The following is an 18,918-nucleotide window of genomic DNA, read 5'->3' on the forward strand; positions in this document are numbered from 1 at the left end:
TGACCAGACATGAGAAGTTACGAATAAACTTCCGATAGTAGTTGGCAAAGCCCAGGAAACGCTGCAGAGGACATAAACCTATGGGTCGAGGCCACTGTAGGACTGCCAAAAGTTTCTCTGGGTCCATCGAAAAACCAGCAGTGGAAATGACATAGCCCAGGAATGTAACCTGTTCACGATGGAACTCGCACTTCTCCAGTTTACAATAGAGATTGCTCTCTCTTAGTTTCTGACATGACAGACCTCTGTGTAGTGGCTCTCCAGGGACTTGGAAAATATGAGGACATCATCGAGATAAACCACCACACATAACTGCAACAAATCTCGGAGGACATCGTTAATAAATTCCTGGAAAACTACCGGGGCGTTACAAAGGCCAAAGGGCCTTACCAGGTACTCATAATGGCCTATTCTGGTATTAAACACAGTTTTCCTCTCTCCTTAATGCGCACAAGATTGTATGCCCCTCTCAAGTCAAGCTTTGTGAAAACCGTTGCTCCCTTGAGGCGGTCCAATAACTCTGTAATCAATGGAATCGGGTAGGCATTCTTAATCGTGACACGATTGAGACCCCTATAATCTATACAAGGTCTCAGTTCACCGCTCTTCTTCTTCACAAAGAAGAAACCAGCACCAGCAGGAGACGAGGATTTGCGGATGAAACCTCGAGAAAGTGCGTCTGCAACATACTCCTCCATGGCCTTATCCTCTACGACCGACAAAGGGTAAACCCGGCCACAAGGAGGTATGGCACCAGGTTATAGGTCAATTGTGCAATCATAAGAACGGTGTGGAGGCAAACTACTGGCTTGACCTTTGTCAAAGACATTGCTATAATTGCTGTACTCCTCCGGCAGGGAGGAGAGTGAAGAGGTGCATAGGACCTTGGATATCTTCAGGAAGCATGTCTCACTGCATTGTGGTGACCAGGGGAGAACCTCAGCACGGAGCCAATCCAAAGAGGGGTCGTGCCTCTGTAACCAAGGATAACCAATAACCAGTGGAAACCTGGGTGAGGAAATAATTTGGAATTGGAGTATCTCATGGTGAAGAGCCCCTACGGCCGTGGACAATGGAACCGTCTCATGAGTCCCATGGGCAGGCTGTAAAGGTTTCCCACCAAGAGCCTCAATGGCAAGTGGAATGTCACACAGCTGCAGCGGAATCGAGTGCTGCGAAACGAATGCAGCATAAATGAACAGGCCTGCAGTCCCAGAGTCGATTAGCGCCTGTATCTCGATGGACAACTCACCCCAAGAAAGAGTGACCGAAACCAGGGGCTTATCCTCCTGGATAACTGGGGACGAAACAACGCCACCTAAGGTCTGTCCATGACAGGACCACAAGGTTCGGCCGTTCCCTGGAAGGGTAGGACAAGACTTCAAAAAGTGACCTGCCTGGCCACAATAAAGGCACAATCTCTCCCTCCTCAAAGGCTCTCTCATCTGCAGAGAGGACTACAAAGCTCAGAGGCAACATACAGGAGGCTTCCGCAAGCGCTCCTTAAAAAGTATTTCTCTGAGTCTGGAGTCAATGAGGATGGCAAACTAGATCAAGCTCTCCAGCTCAGTGGGTATATCTCGGGCTGTTATCTCATCCTTGATGGAATCTGAGAGACCATGAGAAAAAGCAGCTACCAGGGCCTCATTGTTCCAACCTCTGCTGTCCGAGTACTGAATTCAATGGCATAGTCGCCAACAGGTCTTGTACTCTGATGTACATAAGGCACTTGGCAGCAGAAGCGGAGCGTGCGGGAACATCAAATACCCTTTTAAAGGAGGCCACAAACTCAACTCAACAGGTTTTTGCATCTCCCATAGAGGGTTAGCCCAGGCCAAGGCTCTCTCAGAAAGCAAAGATATCACGAAACCTACTTTGCTTCTGTCTGTGGGAAACGCTTGGGGCAGGATCTCAAAGTATATCTCAACCTGATTGAGAAACCCTCTGCATTGAACTGGATCACCCCAAATCTCTTGGGAAGTGGAGCGGAACCAGACATACCTCTTATAGAGATAATACTTGAGGCGGGTGCCTGCACAGAGACTGGTGCAGCAGCAGGGATGGCCTGCGACTCAGGTTGTGCCAGAGCAGCCACAGTGGGGGATTCCAGGTGACTCAGGGGTGTTTGTAACGCCAAGGCAAACTGATCCATGCGTGATCTTGCTCATCCAATCTGGAAAAAATATTACCAACAAGTGGATTGTCTGTATCTTCTGAATTCATGACCTTCGTCTACTGTCAGAAACCATGAATCAGACCGAGACAGAAGTACAATTAAATCACACCTGTTTATTAAATAAAAATAAAAAGGTAAATAGAGAAAGCGTAGTCAAAGCATAGCCAGAGTCCAGTAACCGGATTGAGTAGCCAGCCAGACCAGAGTTCAATAACCAGATCGGGTAATTGGCCAGGCCAGAAGTCATGGATCCAAGTGGAGCAACAGCAAGTAGGATAAGGAGCCAGAAGGGATGTCAGCAAGCCAGTCTTTAATCACTTCAATACAGGGCACTTTCGCCCCCTTCCTTCCCAGCCCAATTTTCAGCTTTCATCTCTCTAGCGCTTTCAGTGACAATTGCGCGGTCATGCTACACTGTACCCAAATGAAATTTTTATTATTTTGTTCGACCAAATAGAGCTTTATTTTGGTGGTATTTATTCACGACTCCGTTTTTTTATTTTTTGCGATATAAGCGCAAAAAGCGGAAATTTGGAAAAAAAACTATTTTCTTTTTTCTATTTTAAAAGAAATCCAATAAAATCTAATTTTTTCATAAATTTAAGCCAAAATGTATTCTGCTACATGTTTTTGGTAAAAAAAATTCTGTTAAGTGTATAATAATTGGTTTGTGTGATCACGGACATATGTACGCAAATGATCATGTACATATGTGTGCAGGTGATCACGTATATATGTGTGCAGATAATCATTGGAACATGTGATTTTAGTGGGACATATGTGGGGGACATGTTTTTATTATTAGGGACATGTGTTTTTATTATTTGGGGACATGTATGTTTTAGGGACATGTGTGTTATGGGGACATATGTGGGGACTGTGTTTACACTGTGTGGTGTGTTGTGTATTACACTAGACTGGTGATCAGTGAGTAAAAAGCTGTAAAAAACAGCTCATACTCACTGATCATCAGCCGGCTGCAGCGATCTGCTCTCCTCTCCTCAGCGATGACTTCTGTGTGAGGAGAGGAGGAGCCGATTGCCTAGCAACCGGCTGTTTGTTTACATCACATGACGGCCGTGATTGGACACGGCCGTCATGTGATCAGGAGGGCCAATCAGAGAGCCCTCCTGCCGATCTGAGATGCGCTGTGTCCGGGTGACACGGGCGCATCGGGATCGCGCCGCTGCACGGGCACACGCGCGCGCGATCCCGCTCCTTCTGATGGACGTTCCTGAACGTCCTATCAGAAGTAGACGGCTCCCACCCGGCCGTATATGTGCATTGGCCGGGTGGGAAGTGGTTAAAGAGAACCGCAGGAGATGGTTTCTTGTGATGTGACCAAGGCGAAGGCAGAGATGAAGTGAGCTGGACAGCTTTAACTAGGCAGGTCAGACAAGCAGGATCAGGAACAGCTGGGTAACTGTGGAGAGAGATGAGAGCTGGCAAATAGATGACAGCTGAGCAGCCAGCCCATAGAAGGAAGGGCTAAGCCAGACCTGACAAATTAGTTATGAAAACAAACAAACGGTGCTGCTAGTAAAAACAATATCTTATTTATTCCCCAAGAATATGAGAATATACTAACATCACACCCTAAACAGCAGAGTATAAATTCAGAGTATATAACAACAATAAAATATCAAATATGCTTTTCACATATGGTTTCATCGGCTGGTTCTGGATGATAAAAGGGGTCTGGGCCACATGGAGTTTAGGCCCAAGCCATCAGTTAGAGCAAAGTCCCAAGATGGCAGAAAGACAGCCTCATGGCAAGGCTTTGCAGCGAAAAGATAAAGAGGCTCTCCGCAACAATCCTTTTTACAAAACTCACTCATCACTCATTCAAACTCCCCCCATTGCCAGTCCCATTTGCTTTGGACCAATCAATGTTCACATGACAATCCTCCTTTATATTACTGACTGTCCTGCCATACTTGGCCTCTGGGGACAGTATTGCAGTCCATGCGCCCTGGGCCATCTTCATCATCAATCTATTTGAAGCTTCTAGCACACCAGGTGGGCTTGAGCCAAGCCACTGTTTTTCTGATTACAAAGCTTTGATGTGTTTCATTCCAACTGAGGCTACCTGGCTGTGTCAACTAGGAAGTGAAATACCAGAAGTAAGATATTAAACCATGTTGCTATCCAACACTCCACATGCAAAAGTTCCCAAGGTTTTACATGTATCGCCTTTGGATTTGTATTCACTTACTACCAGTTTGTCGCCCACAGAAAGAGCCCTCCTGTAGGCGATGGCTGGCCAGTCAGAAACAAAAGGGGCAAGCAGAGGGTCCATGGTTAGAAGGTTCCTGTATCTTTTTGACCCCAGATCTCATTTTTAAGAGGTTGTGTCATGCTTTTTTTTATATTACAAGGGATGTTTATATTTCTTATAATAGGAATAAAAGTGACCCTTTTTTTTTTTTTTTTAAAGAACAGTGTAAAAATAAAAGGTAAAATAAGAATTTTTTTTTTTTTAAACGTGCCCCATTGTGCTGAGCTTACATGCAGAAACGAACGCATACGTGAGCAGCACTGCATATGAAAACGGTGTTCAAACCATACATGTGAGGTATCGCCGTGATGGGTAGAGCGAGAGCAATAATTCCTCTCTAACTCAAAACATGCAACCTGTAGGATTTTTTTAAACGTTAACTATGGAGATTTTTAAGGGTAAAAGTTTGTCGCCATTCCACGAGCAGGCGCAATTTTGAAGGGTGGGTATCAATTTACGCGGTGTAACAGTATCCTTCACAATAAAAAAAATTGGGTTAACTTTACTGTTGTCTTATTTTTTAATTCAAACAAGTGCATTTTTCCCCAAAAAAGTGTGCTTGTAAGACCGCTGTGCAAATACAGTGTCACAGAAAGTATTGCAACGACCATCATTTTATTGTCTAGGGTGTTAGAAAAAAAAAACATATATATATATACAGTGCCTTGCGAAAGTATTGGTGTATTATTCACTTTTTGCAAATCATTGAAGACATGCACATTGCTGATAACATCCAATTGGTAGCCATAGACATTGAGGCCTTGTACATAGCATATACTGTACATAGATAGTGAGTCATTGGTAAGCAATGAATGTTCCCATTCCCCCCAGGTACAGGTTGGCATATGATGGGGCAAAGCATGTCCCAATCACCACCCCCTGCACCTGGAGGTAGTGGGAACCATCAAAGCAAAAGGCATTGTGATGAAGTATAAATTCAAGAGATGTTAGAATAAAGTCAGTATGGTGTAGTTCATACCGGGTGGACTGTGACAGCACATGAGGTACGGCTGCAAGACCCTTGTCATGAGGGATGGTACTATACAAGGCCTCAATGTCTATGGCTACCAATTGGATGTTATCAGCAATGTGCATGTCTTCAATGATTTGCAAAAAGTGAATAATATCACAAACGTAATATGGCATACATATTACAAAGGATTTAAGATGAATATCAACTACACTGCTGATATTTTCAGTTAAGTTACCACACCTAGATATAATGGGTCTACCCAAGGGATTAGTAGAATGCTTATGCAGCTTAGGTAAAGCATAAAATGTGGCCTCTCTGGGGAAGCCTACTCGAATAAATTCCCATATTTGTTTGGATATGACATTGTGGTCAGAGGATTTAATGACAATGTCATGGCTACAGGTCAACATGTCCAGCGCCCTTTTCTCATTATAATCAAGATTAGGGTATGGTCCAGAAAAGTTTTTTTTATTTTTTGAACATCGGCGGATACCAACTTGAGATAAAATGCTGCATTACAATTAGAGCTGGGTGGGGGATATATAGTAGATTTCTTTTTTAGAGAGGGGTCAGTATTGTGTGTATTACTACATTCAGTGGATGTGTTGTCTACTGCTGCATTTTATATATATATATATTTATAACATATATTTGAGTCAATGAGATTCACCGACTTGTTTTCTTCCAGTAATAATATCAAAGTGTCTAAAGCCTCAACGTCTTGATTGGTTTGTCCACGTTATAAAGATTGTTTTTTTAGGAAATAGACTCTTAAGTAAAATGCAAGGGTAAGGAGTGGATAACACACAGAGAACCATAGTAAGTTGTGCATTATTAATTGCAATAAAAACAATGTGTTAGGAGTGCATAATACACAGGATGCAGGGGTCAGAAATGCATAACACAGTACCAGGGTCAGGAGTGTATAACTAGTACAAATCTCCCCTCAGTACAAATAGTACAGATTTTTTTCCCCAGAACAGATCACTCCACTTTAGTACAACTCCCCACTGTTCAGATCTCCCCTCCTTAGTACAGTTCCTCCCAGTACAGCTAACTCTCCAGTCCATGAAACACACTCACCAGTCAAACCACAAAGTTCACAATGAATGGAAGTCCTGTGACACGATCAGAGCTAAGGAGGAGATAAATGAAATCCTCCCATTCTCTGAACCGCAGCCATCTGTGTTTAGGGCCTTATGGGCAAAAGGAATAGCTGCTACAGTGTGCTGTCATCGCTGGATCCTGCACCACAGCAGCATCAGATAGATCTCAGGCCCTTCTCATCAAATTACTGCCACTCATAATGTTAAATCTCTCATAACTTAGTATGTTACTTACATCTTCTAGCTATTACTGTATGCTAATCTAAGTAAATTGTTGTAAAAACTGAAATCTACCAAAAATATATTTACATTTTTTCCTGATCTCTTTAGATTTTAAATGGAAGTTTTATTGGGCTTGGACCCCGTATTAAAAGCCTCTTCATGGAAAATAACAAATTAGAGGTTCTTCCTGACATGCATAACTTCACTGGTCTAGAAGTAATAAATTTGTCCAACAACCCTTTTAGATGTGATTGTCATCTGGCAAATATACACAGGTATGTAAAAATACTGTATGATTAAATGAGAGCTCAATGAAATATTACTAAACTGTTAACTCCACTTGCCTTTGTGCTGTCCTTTCTGAGTCATGGCTTTTTTTAAATTGTGCAGAGATCAAAAAAGTTTGTTTAGCTAAATGTTTCCAGTCCATGTCCTCACTAAGGTGCCTGCTATTTTACTAATGAAATTACTGTTGTAAATCTAGGTGCCTGCATTTTGAACCCCCTTGTCCAATTCATGTTTGGATGCCAACTCAGATGTTACCATATTATGATCACAAGAGACTAATCACTTATATGGTATCTGGTTTATCAAAAGTTACCAAACCTAGCATAGCTTTAGTCGGCATACTTATCACTTGTGTACAGTTATTTTTCCATAAATTGGATTAAGATCTATGGTCTTTACTAAAAACACATACTTTTATGTCTCATTTGATTTTTGGAATGTTAAAATAATTGATAATAAATGGATTTCTGCTTGCTTCTTTTAAAATGTGTAGCAGTTTTTAACCAGGATCATTTATGTAAACTGATTGAAAGTATAGAAAGCCACACACTGATATTCAGCCCAGTTAGAATCTGTAAGAAAATGGTCTCTTCCAGAAGCCACATCCTGATGAGCCACATCTAATGCCTTTCTCCCACCCCTGGGCTTAATCATAGAGGTGAAAGTGGCTAGAAGACTTCAGGCTTTATATCATCACAAGCCGTTGCAAACAGTGCATTGCCTGCTCCCGACATTACTGGAGTCACCAGGAACCTCGTGTCAGCATTTGGAGCAGTGCTTCTGTTTTGTTTTAGGATTATTTATGTAAGACACAAAGTCATCAGAAAGAGGCAAGGATCTTAGCACAATAGTCACCACATACATTTTCAACACAGTTTTTAAGGACAATAACACATATTTTTTTTATTTTTTTTATTATAACAGAATCTTCATTTGAGTGTACATCAAATGCATCATAAAGTTTCCAACCTTCTGGCCAACGATTCCCTTTTTTCCTCACATGGCCATTTAGTTTAGAGTAATATATGTCTTCAATTGCTGCTGCATCACTTTCACACATACAGTGCCTCACTTTTGTTCAAACACTAGAGATACAAAACTTGAAGTGACCTAAAAAAATAAAACCGCATTCTTTGCAACATACACCCTGTTCTCTGAGACCATTTATCTAATGTTCCATAGTTTGAACTTGTGGCTATGAACATATGTCACTATCAGACAGTGAGCCTGGTAATAATTATGAGTTTTTCCCCTATTTTTTGGACAGGGATTTCCCCCAAAAAATCATAAAGAACTTTGCAGGGCTTAGGAATCACTTGGTGTCATTCACATAGGGAAATCAACTGTGATTATCCAAATGCAACATCCTACTAAATAATACTGTAAAGCTTCCAGTGACCCTTTAAAGTACAAATAAAGGCTACTGTATGAGCATCTAACCAAGAAGCAAATCTGGGTATTATGTGATGAACATGCTCAAAAAGTAAACAAAAGCTTCCCTTACCTCCAATGACTGTGCCAAATCCACATTCACCTTCAATTTTGTCTTATGTACTCCCCTTCGAGATACTGCATCTCACAATGTAAGGATTTAGGTATCAGAGGTATTGTTATTAATACAGAAAACACTAGGCAGGGCTAGGGGTGACCGCAGCGCTCACAGACACATTTCAGGTTTGTAACTCTGCAGTGCCAATGCTGATAGCCACACCCTTGTAACATTTGTTCATGCTATTATCGCAAGTATGGTCTACATGAGTGGCAACTCTGTCCCAAATTTTGGAGCAATGCAACATCATTGCCACACTTACACAGAAAGCTATATTTGATGGACTTCACTGACAGGCTTAGGAGGTATTTGTGGGTCTTTGTGTAGAGACTAAGAAAAAGCTGTAAGCACAGAAACACTTATAATTAAATGTTGAGGCACATATTTTTCTTTAATGGGAGGGCAGCAAAGTTCTACTTTATTATTTTGTGGAGCACCTCTACTCCACAAAAAATTCAATTTTTCTCTTCAAGTGTTGACCTCAGGGCCATCTTTTAATATTGGTTGGACCCGGGGGGAACATTTTCTAGGGTTCCCCCCCCCCCCCCCCCTCCATGCAATTTCGCTTTCCATCTGCTCTGAGACATACAATAAATAGCAGCAAGACTCAAAATCAGTTTACTGAATCAGATCAGGCAGCGATTGTGATTGGTTGCCAAAAGTTAGTGTATTATTACCACTCACTGACTCACTGCTAGAGGTTACAGCACACATTATGGCTCACTGATTATTTGATAGATGTTACAGCACATGACTTCTGCTTGTTGATTGGTTGCTAGAGATTACTGTACGTCAATACTGCTCACTGATTGGTTGCTAAAGAGGAAAAAGAGGGGGGCCAAAATGGGTTGGGAAATACCAACCCCGGGATTTTTAACGGTATCGAATCAACAAGATATGCAATCAACTGATAATTGCTAAAAAAAAATGTATTCAATCAAAAATATACGAAACTAGATTATATTATACAGACATAACAACCAGTAGGGAGGCTGAATTGGGTGTAGATCAACTTCAGAATTACCCCACTTTGGTACATAAAAACAAAGACACTACGCTGCGATTATTCAACATGTTTCGCTCGTAGCTCAAGCTTCATCAGGAATTGGTGCAGCAGCAGATCATAACTATTAAAGTAAGGGAAACAACATATATAAAATTCATAAACAATATATCAAAAAGTATAATATAGTGAACATTTAAAAAAAACTAATATTTTTACACAACAGGTATAAAAGGGAGAAGATTATCAAGATAATATGCATAAATATAGAGTATATATCCAAGCATAAATTTCACATTGCAGGATGCAGTAATCAGCATATCTAAAATAGCAACAAAAGTTTATAATTATATCATTTCATTTGATCTTACCAATTGCATCAGAGTCCCACAGGTCTATGCATATGTTAATCGTGAGTGATGAGTAGAGAGGAAGGTGCAATCAATGCTCCCGCTGACCCAAAATGCACAGACTGTATAGTGACGCATCAACCTAAAATCAAGTCTGTAGAGAGGAACGTTATATTTTATATATGGGAACATAATGAGTTAATCATAATGGTATTTAATTAGAGTGGGAAAAACTCTAATAAGTATAAAGAGATCTCAACATAATACCTGGATAATTGAATCAATCTGATTGCAGACTGGTTTCAAATGGCCAGTATGAGGAAATGCAAGCAGTATTGCCAGATGAGTTATTAGGTAAACGCTGTACTACTCAAGTAAAGTAAATTCCATCAGCTGAAAGAGATGGACATAATCACTTAAAAAGAATAAATGTAGTAAGCAAGAAGAGGCAATGAAAAGTATAGTGTATAGGTAAAAGCCTACATACCGATCAGTATGTGTGTACAGACACGAAGTGTGGGATAGCCTATTCAGCAGTTCCTCCTCCGTCAATTGCCAACAGGCAACTGACAGGGGGATAAGATTATAAGTCCTCTCCAGCCCGGCGGTGTCTGACGTCACTGCCGGGCTGTGGGCGGAAAAAATCTCTCACTCATTATAACATCTAACGTCCTTGTTTTAGTGCACATGCGCGGACGACATCAGCGGCCATCTTTATTTTGGTCAATGCCCTAACTGTGAGTAATTTAAAGAGGAGATGATAGAAACCAACCCACACTATGTCAGGTGACACCTGGCGGCGTGACCATATCTTTGCATCAAGCTGAGGCGTAAATACAAGAATGTCAGCAACCACAGCGGGACCTTATCTTTGTATCAAATTGCGATGTAAGCACCGGGATGTACAGAGAAAAGGCAGAATCAACACATTCTGTTTTAATGCAGAAGTGTCGGTTAGAGATATGCGTAAGATAAAGAGAATGGTTTAAAATGTCACCAATAACAATAAGATCCCAATCGTGTGCTTAGGTTAATCAACTCCTAAAGGGATGATTCACTGGTAATGATAAGGTCATTGCATAGTGTGGGAACAGTATTGAGAAAGAGTATTATATAAATGCAAGTGAGTATTATATTCCGAATGAAAGAGGGGGGACAAATTGGTCGTGTACCTGATTGATTGACAGGGAAAACCAATAATGTCCCCCGGGCGCCCATACAGACTGATAAACTAAAGGGGAAGCATCACATTTAACAGTTCCTACACATAAGGCCAGGAATAAAAAATAATAACAACTATGCATAGTATTAGCAAATATTACAGACCGGGGAGACTCCGATGCTCATGGCAACAAAAAAAAAAAAGGGGGGATGGTTTAAAGAAATGTCTTAAAACTGAACGCCTCATTCAAGCCCGGTAATTCAGTTACTTTGAGGTCAAAAATCCAACGGGCCTCTCGCTGTAATAAAATTTGATTAAAGCCGCCCCCTCTGTCCCCTGGAGCTATATGTTCCAATGCAAAGAAGTGCATTAAACTGTCATCAAAGTTGTGAAAAAGACCAAAGTGACGTCTGATAGGGGTTTCCATCTTGTTAGACCGGATCAGGGACACATGGAAAGGACGGACGTTTAGTTTTCCCCACATAAAAGGAGTCACACTGTCAAATCATAATATACACAATTCCAACCGACTGGCAGTTTACCAAGAATTTGGGTTTGTAAACACATTTATTTGGTAATAAGACTGAATTAGAGGAGAGGATGTGTCTGCAAAAATTGCACCTATGACACGGTCTTGATCCTCTTTGTTGTTTAGTAGTAGTTTGAGCTTGAGAGGTATAATGACTTTGGACTAGAGTGTCTTTGAGGGAACGTGATCTTCTAAAGGTGATCTCAGGGTATTCTTTTATGTGTTTAGATACCTTTGGGTCTCCTCTAAGGAGGTACCAGTATCTATTGAGAATATTTCTTACGTGAGAATATTGACCACAAAAGCGTGTAATTACCCTGACACCCTCAATGAGCTTAGAAGGTCTCTGACTATGTATCAAAGTAGACCTATTCTGTTTCTTCGCCCTCAGATAAGATTTTTTTAGACATCTATTGCTGTAGCCACAGCATCGCAATCGTGCTTGTAATTTCTTTGCCTCGAGCTCGAAGTCAGTATCATTGCTGCAGTTTCTCCTAAGGCGGAGATATTGCCCATAGGGGATGCTGGCAATTAGGGGTGGAGGCATGAGGCATGCATTATTTTTTTTTAGTTGCCATGAGCATTGGAGTCTCCCCGGTCTGTAATATTTGCTAATACTATGCATACTTGTTATTATTTTTTATTCCTGGCCTTATGAGTAGGAACTGTTAAATGTGATGCTTCCCCTTTAATTAATCAGTCTGTATGGGGGCCCGGGGGACATTATTGGTTTTCCCTGTCAATCAGGTACACGACCAATTTGTCCCCCCTCTTTCATTCGGAATATAATACTCACTTGCATTTATATAATACTCTTTCTCAATACTGTTCCCACACTATGCAATGACCTTATTACCAGTGAATCCACCCTTTTAGGAGTTGATTAACCTAAGCACACGGTTGGGATCTTATTGTTATTGGTGACATTTTAAATCATTCTCTTTATCTTACGCATATCTCTAACCGACACTTCTGCATTAAAACAGAATGTGTTGATTCTGCCTTTTCTCTGTACATCCCGGTGTTTACATCGCAATTTGATACAAAGATAAGGTCCCGCTGTGGTCGCTGACATTCTTGTATTTACATCTCAGCTTGATGCAAAGATATGGTCCCGCTGTGGTTGCTGACGCCGCCCGGTGTCACCTGACACGGTGTGGGTTGGTTTCTATCTTTTCCTATTTAAATTACTCAGGGCATTGACCAAAATAAAGATGGCCGCGGGGCGGTCGCTGACGCGATCAGCGTCGTCCGCGCATGCGCACTAAAACAAGGAAGTTAGATGTTATGAGTGAGAGATTTTTTCCTTTTCTGAATCCGCCCACAGCCCGGCGGTGACGTCAGATGCCGCCGGGCTGGAGAGGATTTATAATCTTATCCCCGTCAGTTGCCTGTTGGCAATTGACGGAGGAGGAACTGCTGAATAGGCTATCCCACACTTCGTGTCTGTACACACATACTGATCGGTATGTAGGCTTTTACCTATACACTATACTTTTCATTGCCTCTTCTTGCTTACTACATTTATTCTATTTAAGTGATTATGTCCATCTCTTTCAGCTGATGGAATTTACTTTACTTGCGTAGTACAGCGTTTACCTAAATGACTCATCTGGCAATACTGCTTGCATTCCCTCATACTGGCCATTTGAAACCAGTCTGCAATCAGATTGATTCAATTATCCAGGTATTATTATGTTGAGATCTCTTTATACTTATTAGAGTTTTTCCCACTCTAATTAAATACCATTATGATTAACTCATTATGTTCCCATATATAAAATATAATGTTCCTCTCTACAGACTTGATTTTAGGTTGATGTGTCACTATACAGTCTGTGCATTTTGGGTCAGCGGGTGCATTGATTGCACCTTCCTCTCTACTCATCACTCACGATTAACATATGCATAAACCTGTGGGACTCTGATGCAATTGGTAAGATCAAATGAAATGATATAATTATAAACTTTTGTTGCCATTTTAGATAGGCTGATTACTGCATCCTGCAATGTGAAATTTGTGCTTGGATATATACTCTATATTTATGCATATTATCTTGATAATCTTCTCCCTTTTATACCTGTTGTGTAAAAATATATGTTTTTGTAAATGTTCACTATATTATACTTTTTGATATATTGTTTATGAATTTAATATATGTTGTTTTCCTTACTTTAATAGTTATGATCTGCTGCTGCACCAATTCCTGATGAAGCTCAAGCTACGTGCGAAACGTTGAATAATCGCAGCGTAGTGTCTTTGTTTTTATGTACCAAAGTGGGGTAATTCTGAAGTTGATCTACACCCAATTCAGCCTCACTACTGGTTTTTATGTCTGTATAATATAATCTAGTTTTGTATATTTTTGATTGAATAAATTTTTTTTTTTTTTTAGCAATTATCAGTTGATTGCATATCTTGTTGATTCGATACCGATAAAAATCCCGGGGTTGGTATTTCCCAACCAGTTTTGGCCCCCCTCTTTATAGAATTTTGGGATGTGGTATCCTTTTCTCTTCAGTCCTTCCCTCTTAATTTCCCATGATTGGTTGCTAAAGGTTACTGGACATCCTTACCATTCACTAATTGGTTGCTAGAGGTTACTGCACATTACTGCTCACTGATTGGTTGCAAGAGGTTAGTGCACATCATTACTGCTCACTGGTTGCTAAAGATTACAGCACATCATCTCCTCACTGCCTGTGCACCATGGATTGGGCAGGTGAGGGTACCCATCAATAGATATAGAACTCCTTGGGGTCCTAGGACTCCTGAAATCAGTGGTAATGTTGGGGGTGGCGGCGGGATCAATGGCGATGCTAGGGGGTTCATGGGATCAGTGGCAGTGATGGGGGAGGGGATTAGTTAGGAGGCAGTACACTCTGGCAAATTCTGAATCATGTAGAGCAAAGCTGGAAATCGTTGGCAAGTGTATCGTGGGGGATTTTACACTGACCACCAATGTAATGGGGATTTTACAATGGCCACCAATGTGAAGGGGGATTTACACTGACCGCCAATGTGAGGGGAAATTTGCACTGACCATCATGTAACAGGGGATTTACATCAACAACCAATAAAAGGATTTCTGCACTGGTCACCAATGTATGTGGGGGATCTACACTTGCCACCAATTTAAAGGGGGCTTCTACATGGACCACCAATGTAAGGGAGGATTTGAAACTGACCACAAATGCAGGCTTTTTTTTATGATTGCTAATATAATGAGGAGTTGCAGGTTTTTTTTTACGATTACTAATATAATGAGGAGTTGCAGGTTTTTTTTTTTTTTTGCTGCGGGTTTACTTCCTCTTTAAAGCCTGGTGCAGGTATGTACAATAATTCCAATAGGCTAGCTTCATTTTCGCTGGGCACCGTCAGACAGGGTGCTCAGCATGTCCAATTTGATACAAGTTGGCTGTCATGGTTATGCAATAGTTTGTCTGCTTACCTGTTTCCATGTGTTCATCTCTAGAGACCAGCCGACCCTCACCTGACTGCTTTTGTAATCCATCCTCTGGCATGGCTCCACTCTAGCTCCTATCGGAGAACTCTATATTAACCTGTGCACTGCAGGCCAACCCTGCTGACCAGCCTTTGTTTGGCTTCCTGTTACCTGCCGTGTGCTCTTCTGTTGTTCCATTACTGACTTTGGCGTGTCCTTGACTATCCCTGTTTGCCTGTGATCCTGACCTTTTGGCATGTCTCTGACTATTCCTGTCTGCTTGTGGTCCCGACCTTGGCTTTATCCCTCACTATCCCTATCCTCCTGTTGCCTACTGTGGGTGTGAGCTGGGGGACCCTGGGGGTCGCGACCTGGAGCCAGTTGCAGCCCAGTCCATCCTCACCACTAGATGCTCTGGTGAACACCTGCTGGTTCTTAGACTCCGCGCCTTGGTGCACCGCGTCTTGGTGTTTTGGCGGCCCTGCCTTCCTTATCACCTTGACTCTCCTCCGCAGCAGTCAGCCGTAGGGTCCACAATCTTGCGGTGCACTCCTAATCCCTACGGTGTGCATCTGTCACCTGGCCTCAAGGTGACCTGACATTGGCATCCTCTTTTGGGTGGATAAGAGATTGTGCAATTCTTGTCAGTGTTTATCCGTTGTAGCACGTAACATTTATTTAATAAATATCCCAAAAGAAATATAGCCTGCACCTCCACAATCCATATATAGAATCTTTATTGCTACATATAGGACAGGATTAAAAACCTCTCAGGCCGCGTACACACGGGCGGACTGTTCGCCCAACCTTGTCCGCTGAACAGTGTTTGGGCGGACAGTCCGCTCGTGTGTGGGGCTTCAGCGGACAGTTTCAGCGGACAGTTGGACGAACAAGGTCTTACGGAAATTCCGAAAAACTGTCCGCTGAAACAAGGTTTCAGCGGACTGTTCGCTCGTGTGTAGGCTTGTTCGGCCAACTAAGTCTCGCGCATGCTCAGAAAGGATTTCCACGTCGGAAGGTTGCATTGCAGTGTATTGGACGTCGTATTTTTCGTCCCGTCGTACGTGCCGTTCACGTCATCGCGCACGGTTTCAGCAAACTGTTCGTCCGTCGTGTGTGGCCATGTCCGTCCATGCTAAGTTTGAGCGGACTGTTTGCCGAAACTGTTGGACGGACAAAGTTGGGCGAACAGTCCGCGCGTGTGTACGCGGCCTTACACGTTTTGGTACATAGCCTTAGTCACAGTACATTTTACAAGTGAGAGCCAAAACATATGTAAACACTATAATCCTCATATGAGGGTAGATAACAATAAAACAATTATTTAATTGGAATCAACTCCCAATAACGAGATGTAGATGGAGTAGATGTAGATGGAGGAGATGTCAAAGTACAAAACTAGGGAGTTTTATGTTCGAGTCGAACATAAAACATAAGTTCGAGCTTTACGTAAGTTCGACTCGAACATCGGGTGTTCACCCATTCGCTGAACAGCGAACGTTATGGGGCGTTCACAGGAAATTTGAGCATCGCGGAATGCCCTACAATTCACTGCGAGATTGCTGTATGATGATTGGCCAAAGCATGCACCTGACCTGCATGCTTTGGCCAATCACAGAGCCAAAGGCACCTTTGGCCAATCATGGCTCAGGGGGACTGTGACGGATCTGATCCCACACTCCGCTGAGTGCTTCCGTCAGTAATACCGCTTCCTCCAGTCTGACCAGCAGAGAGATGTATAGTATTATAGCTGCATTGAATACAAGTCTAGCTCAAAATAGCTTGTAGAATCTTGACTGATTTATTGGACAGAATACAGCCTTTTTATACACTTTTAACACAAGGGGTTAGATAATAAGGTAGGGCTGTTCATGGATACTCTTCCCCCCCCCCCCCCCCATAGCAACAACTTAAAAGACAATTACATAATTAACATGTTAATTTTTTTATATTATTTATTTCATTTTTCCTGTTACAAATTCCACATTCAAAAATACAAAAAAAAAGAGAGGAAACAGCAAACTCGTACAACTCTATTTCCATTCAATACAATATATTTAGTCCCTCCCCTTCCCCAACCCTCCCCCCCCACCTCTCGTCACTTTAAATTCTATATATTTTCTTTCTTTAGTAGCATTATTACCTCTGCTCTTTTTGAGTTATTATTTCAACATATCTCCACATCCTCTTAAATTCATGCCAGCGTTCCCATTTGTCTATCACTCCCTCCTTTACCTCTTCCCCACTAAATCTCAAACTTTCCAAGTAATATATTCCTTCCATAGCCCAAATCCAATCTATCATTTTAGGGCTTTCTTCCTCCTGCCATTTTTTTGGGATAAGACTTTTTGCTGCGTTGAGCATACAGGGTACTATTAGTGTTTTATTATATTGTTTCACTGAGCCCTCTGTTCCGTGGAATAAGCATATCCACGGTTCTTCAGGTACTGTTTCTCCAGTTATTTCCTTAATAAGTTGCAGAATTCCTTTCCAATATTCTTTAATCTTAGTACAGTGCCACCACAGGTGGGCCATTGTTCCTACTGCCCTGCATCCTCCCAACAATCCTGGGATTTCTCTGGTTGGAACTTACTATCTGGTGTTGCATACCACCTTGCCAAGCACTTATAGTTCATTTCAGCGGATCTAGTATCAATCGCCGAGCTGTGTGTTAATTTCAAAATTTTCCCTATCTTGTGTTTATACTCGAGTGATTCAAGTTCTTTGCCCCACTTTTTAAAGAATGGTGGTATCTCCAGTTCTTCACTTGTCAGTAATATTTTATATAGGCGTGATATATCTTTTTTTGCTCTCCCCTCCATACTTAATTGTTCAAGTGGTGTTAAGTCCTCCCCTGTTCTTATTGGTTGGGGTAGGTTCTCCACAAAATGCTTCAACTGGAGGTAGCGCCCATTCATTTATTATCATTAAATCTGTGTTTTGTTGAAATTCCGCAAGTGTGTTTATTTTTCCTTTAATTACTATATCTCTTAAAGTGGAGGGCCACCCTGAAAAAAAAAATACATTAAAAATTAGAAAAAAAATCTGAAAAAAATGAATTTTTTTTTTTAACTTACCAGAAATGCCTGTTGCTAGGCACATCGTCCTAATCTGCCTCTTCCTCCTCCGCGGAGATCTTCTGTCTTCTCTCCTCAGTGTGGCGTCTTCTGGGTAATGGGTCGCGCTGTGTTCTGGGAACTGTGTGTCCCAGAACACAGTGCGCCCCATTCACAAAGCGCTGCGCGACTCGCGCATGCGCAGTAGGAAATGGGCAGTGAAGCCGCAAGGCTCTACTGCCTGTTTCCCTTAGCCAAAATGGCAACGCTGGGACCCGAGAGCCGAGGGACGGGTCAGCCTTGGGCGGCCGACATCGCGGGCGCCCTGGACAGGTAAGTGTGCTTATTAAAAGTCAGCAGCTACAGTGTTTGCAGCTGCTGACTTTTACATTTTTTTTAATTTATTTTTTTTAAACCGGCCCTCCTCTTTAATTGTGTAGTTTCCTTAACCCAATTCCCGCCTACATCCCTTTTCCCGGGCTCAAAATAATCATTCTCTTTTAAATAAATTAAAGGTGAGTTACATTTCCATTCAAACTGTTTATGGACCAAATCCCATATTTTAAGTGCCTGTCTTGTCATCTCGTGTGTATTTTCCCCCAATCCCCTAAAGTGTGGGGGATTCCATATTACTTTATTCAACCATGTTCCACTAATATAATTTTCTATTTTAACCCATTGTTTTTCACTATTTTTCCGTGCCCATTCTATAACGCGTGATAACACTACTGCCTGGTAATATTTTTTAATATCAGGTATCGCTAAGCCTCCTCGATTTTT

The 18,918-nt window shown here is 41.7% G+C and overlaps 1 protein-coding gene across 1 annotated transcript in view; it reads left to right on the top strand.

Annotated features, from left to right (window-relative positions):
* Positions 1-18,918, top strand: part of CHADL (chondroadherin like) — a 676,966-nt gene that overhangs the window by 371,017 nt on the left and 287,031 nt on the right. The window contains exon 5 of the mRNA XM_077452489.1: positions 6,864-7,030. Coding sequence (XP_077308615.1) covers positions 6,864-7,030 — 167 coding nt within the window. The remainder of the gene's footprint in view (positions 1-6,863; positions 7,031-18,918) is intronic.

This window comes from Lithobates pipiens, unplaced genomic scaffold (assembly GCF_037356315.1).
Source record: "Lithobates pipiens isolate NorthernLeopardFrog02 unplaced genomic scaffold, aLitPip1_a1.2 Scaffold_23, whole genome shotgun sequence".
NCBI lineage: Eukaryota > Metazoa > Chordata > Amphibia > Anura > Ranidae > Lithobates > Lithobates pipiens.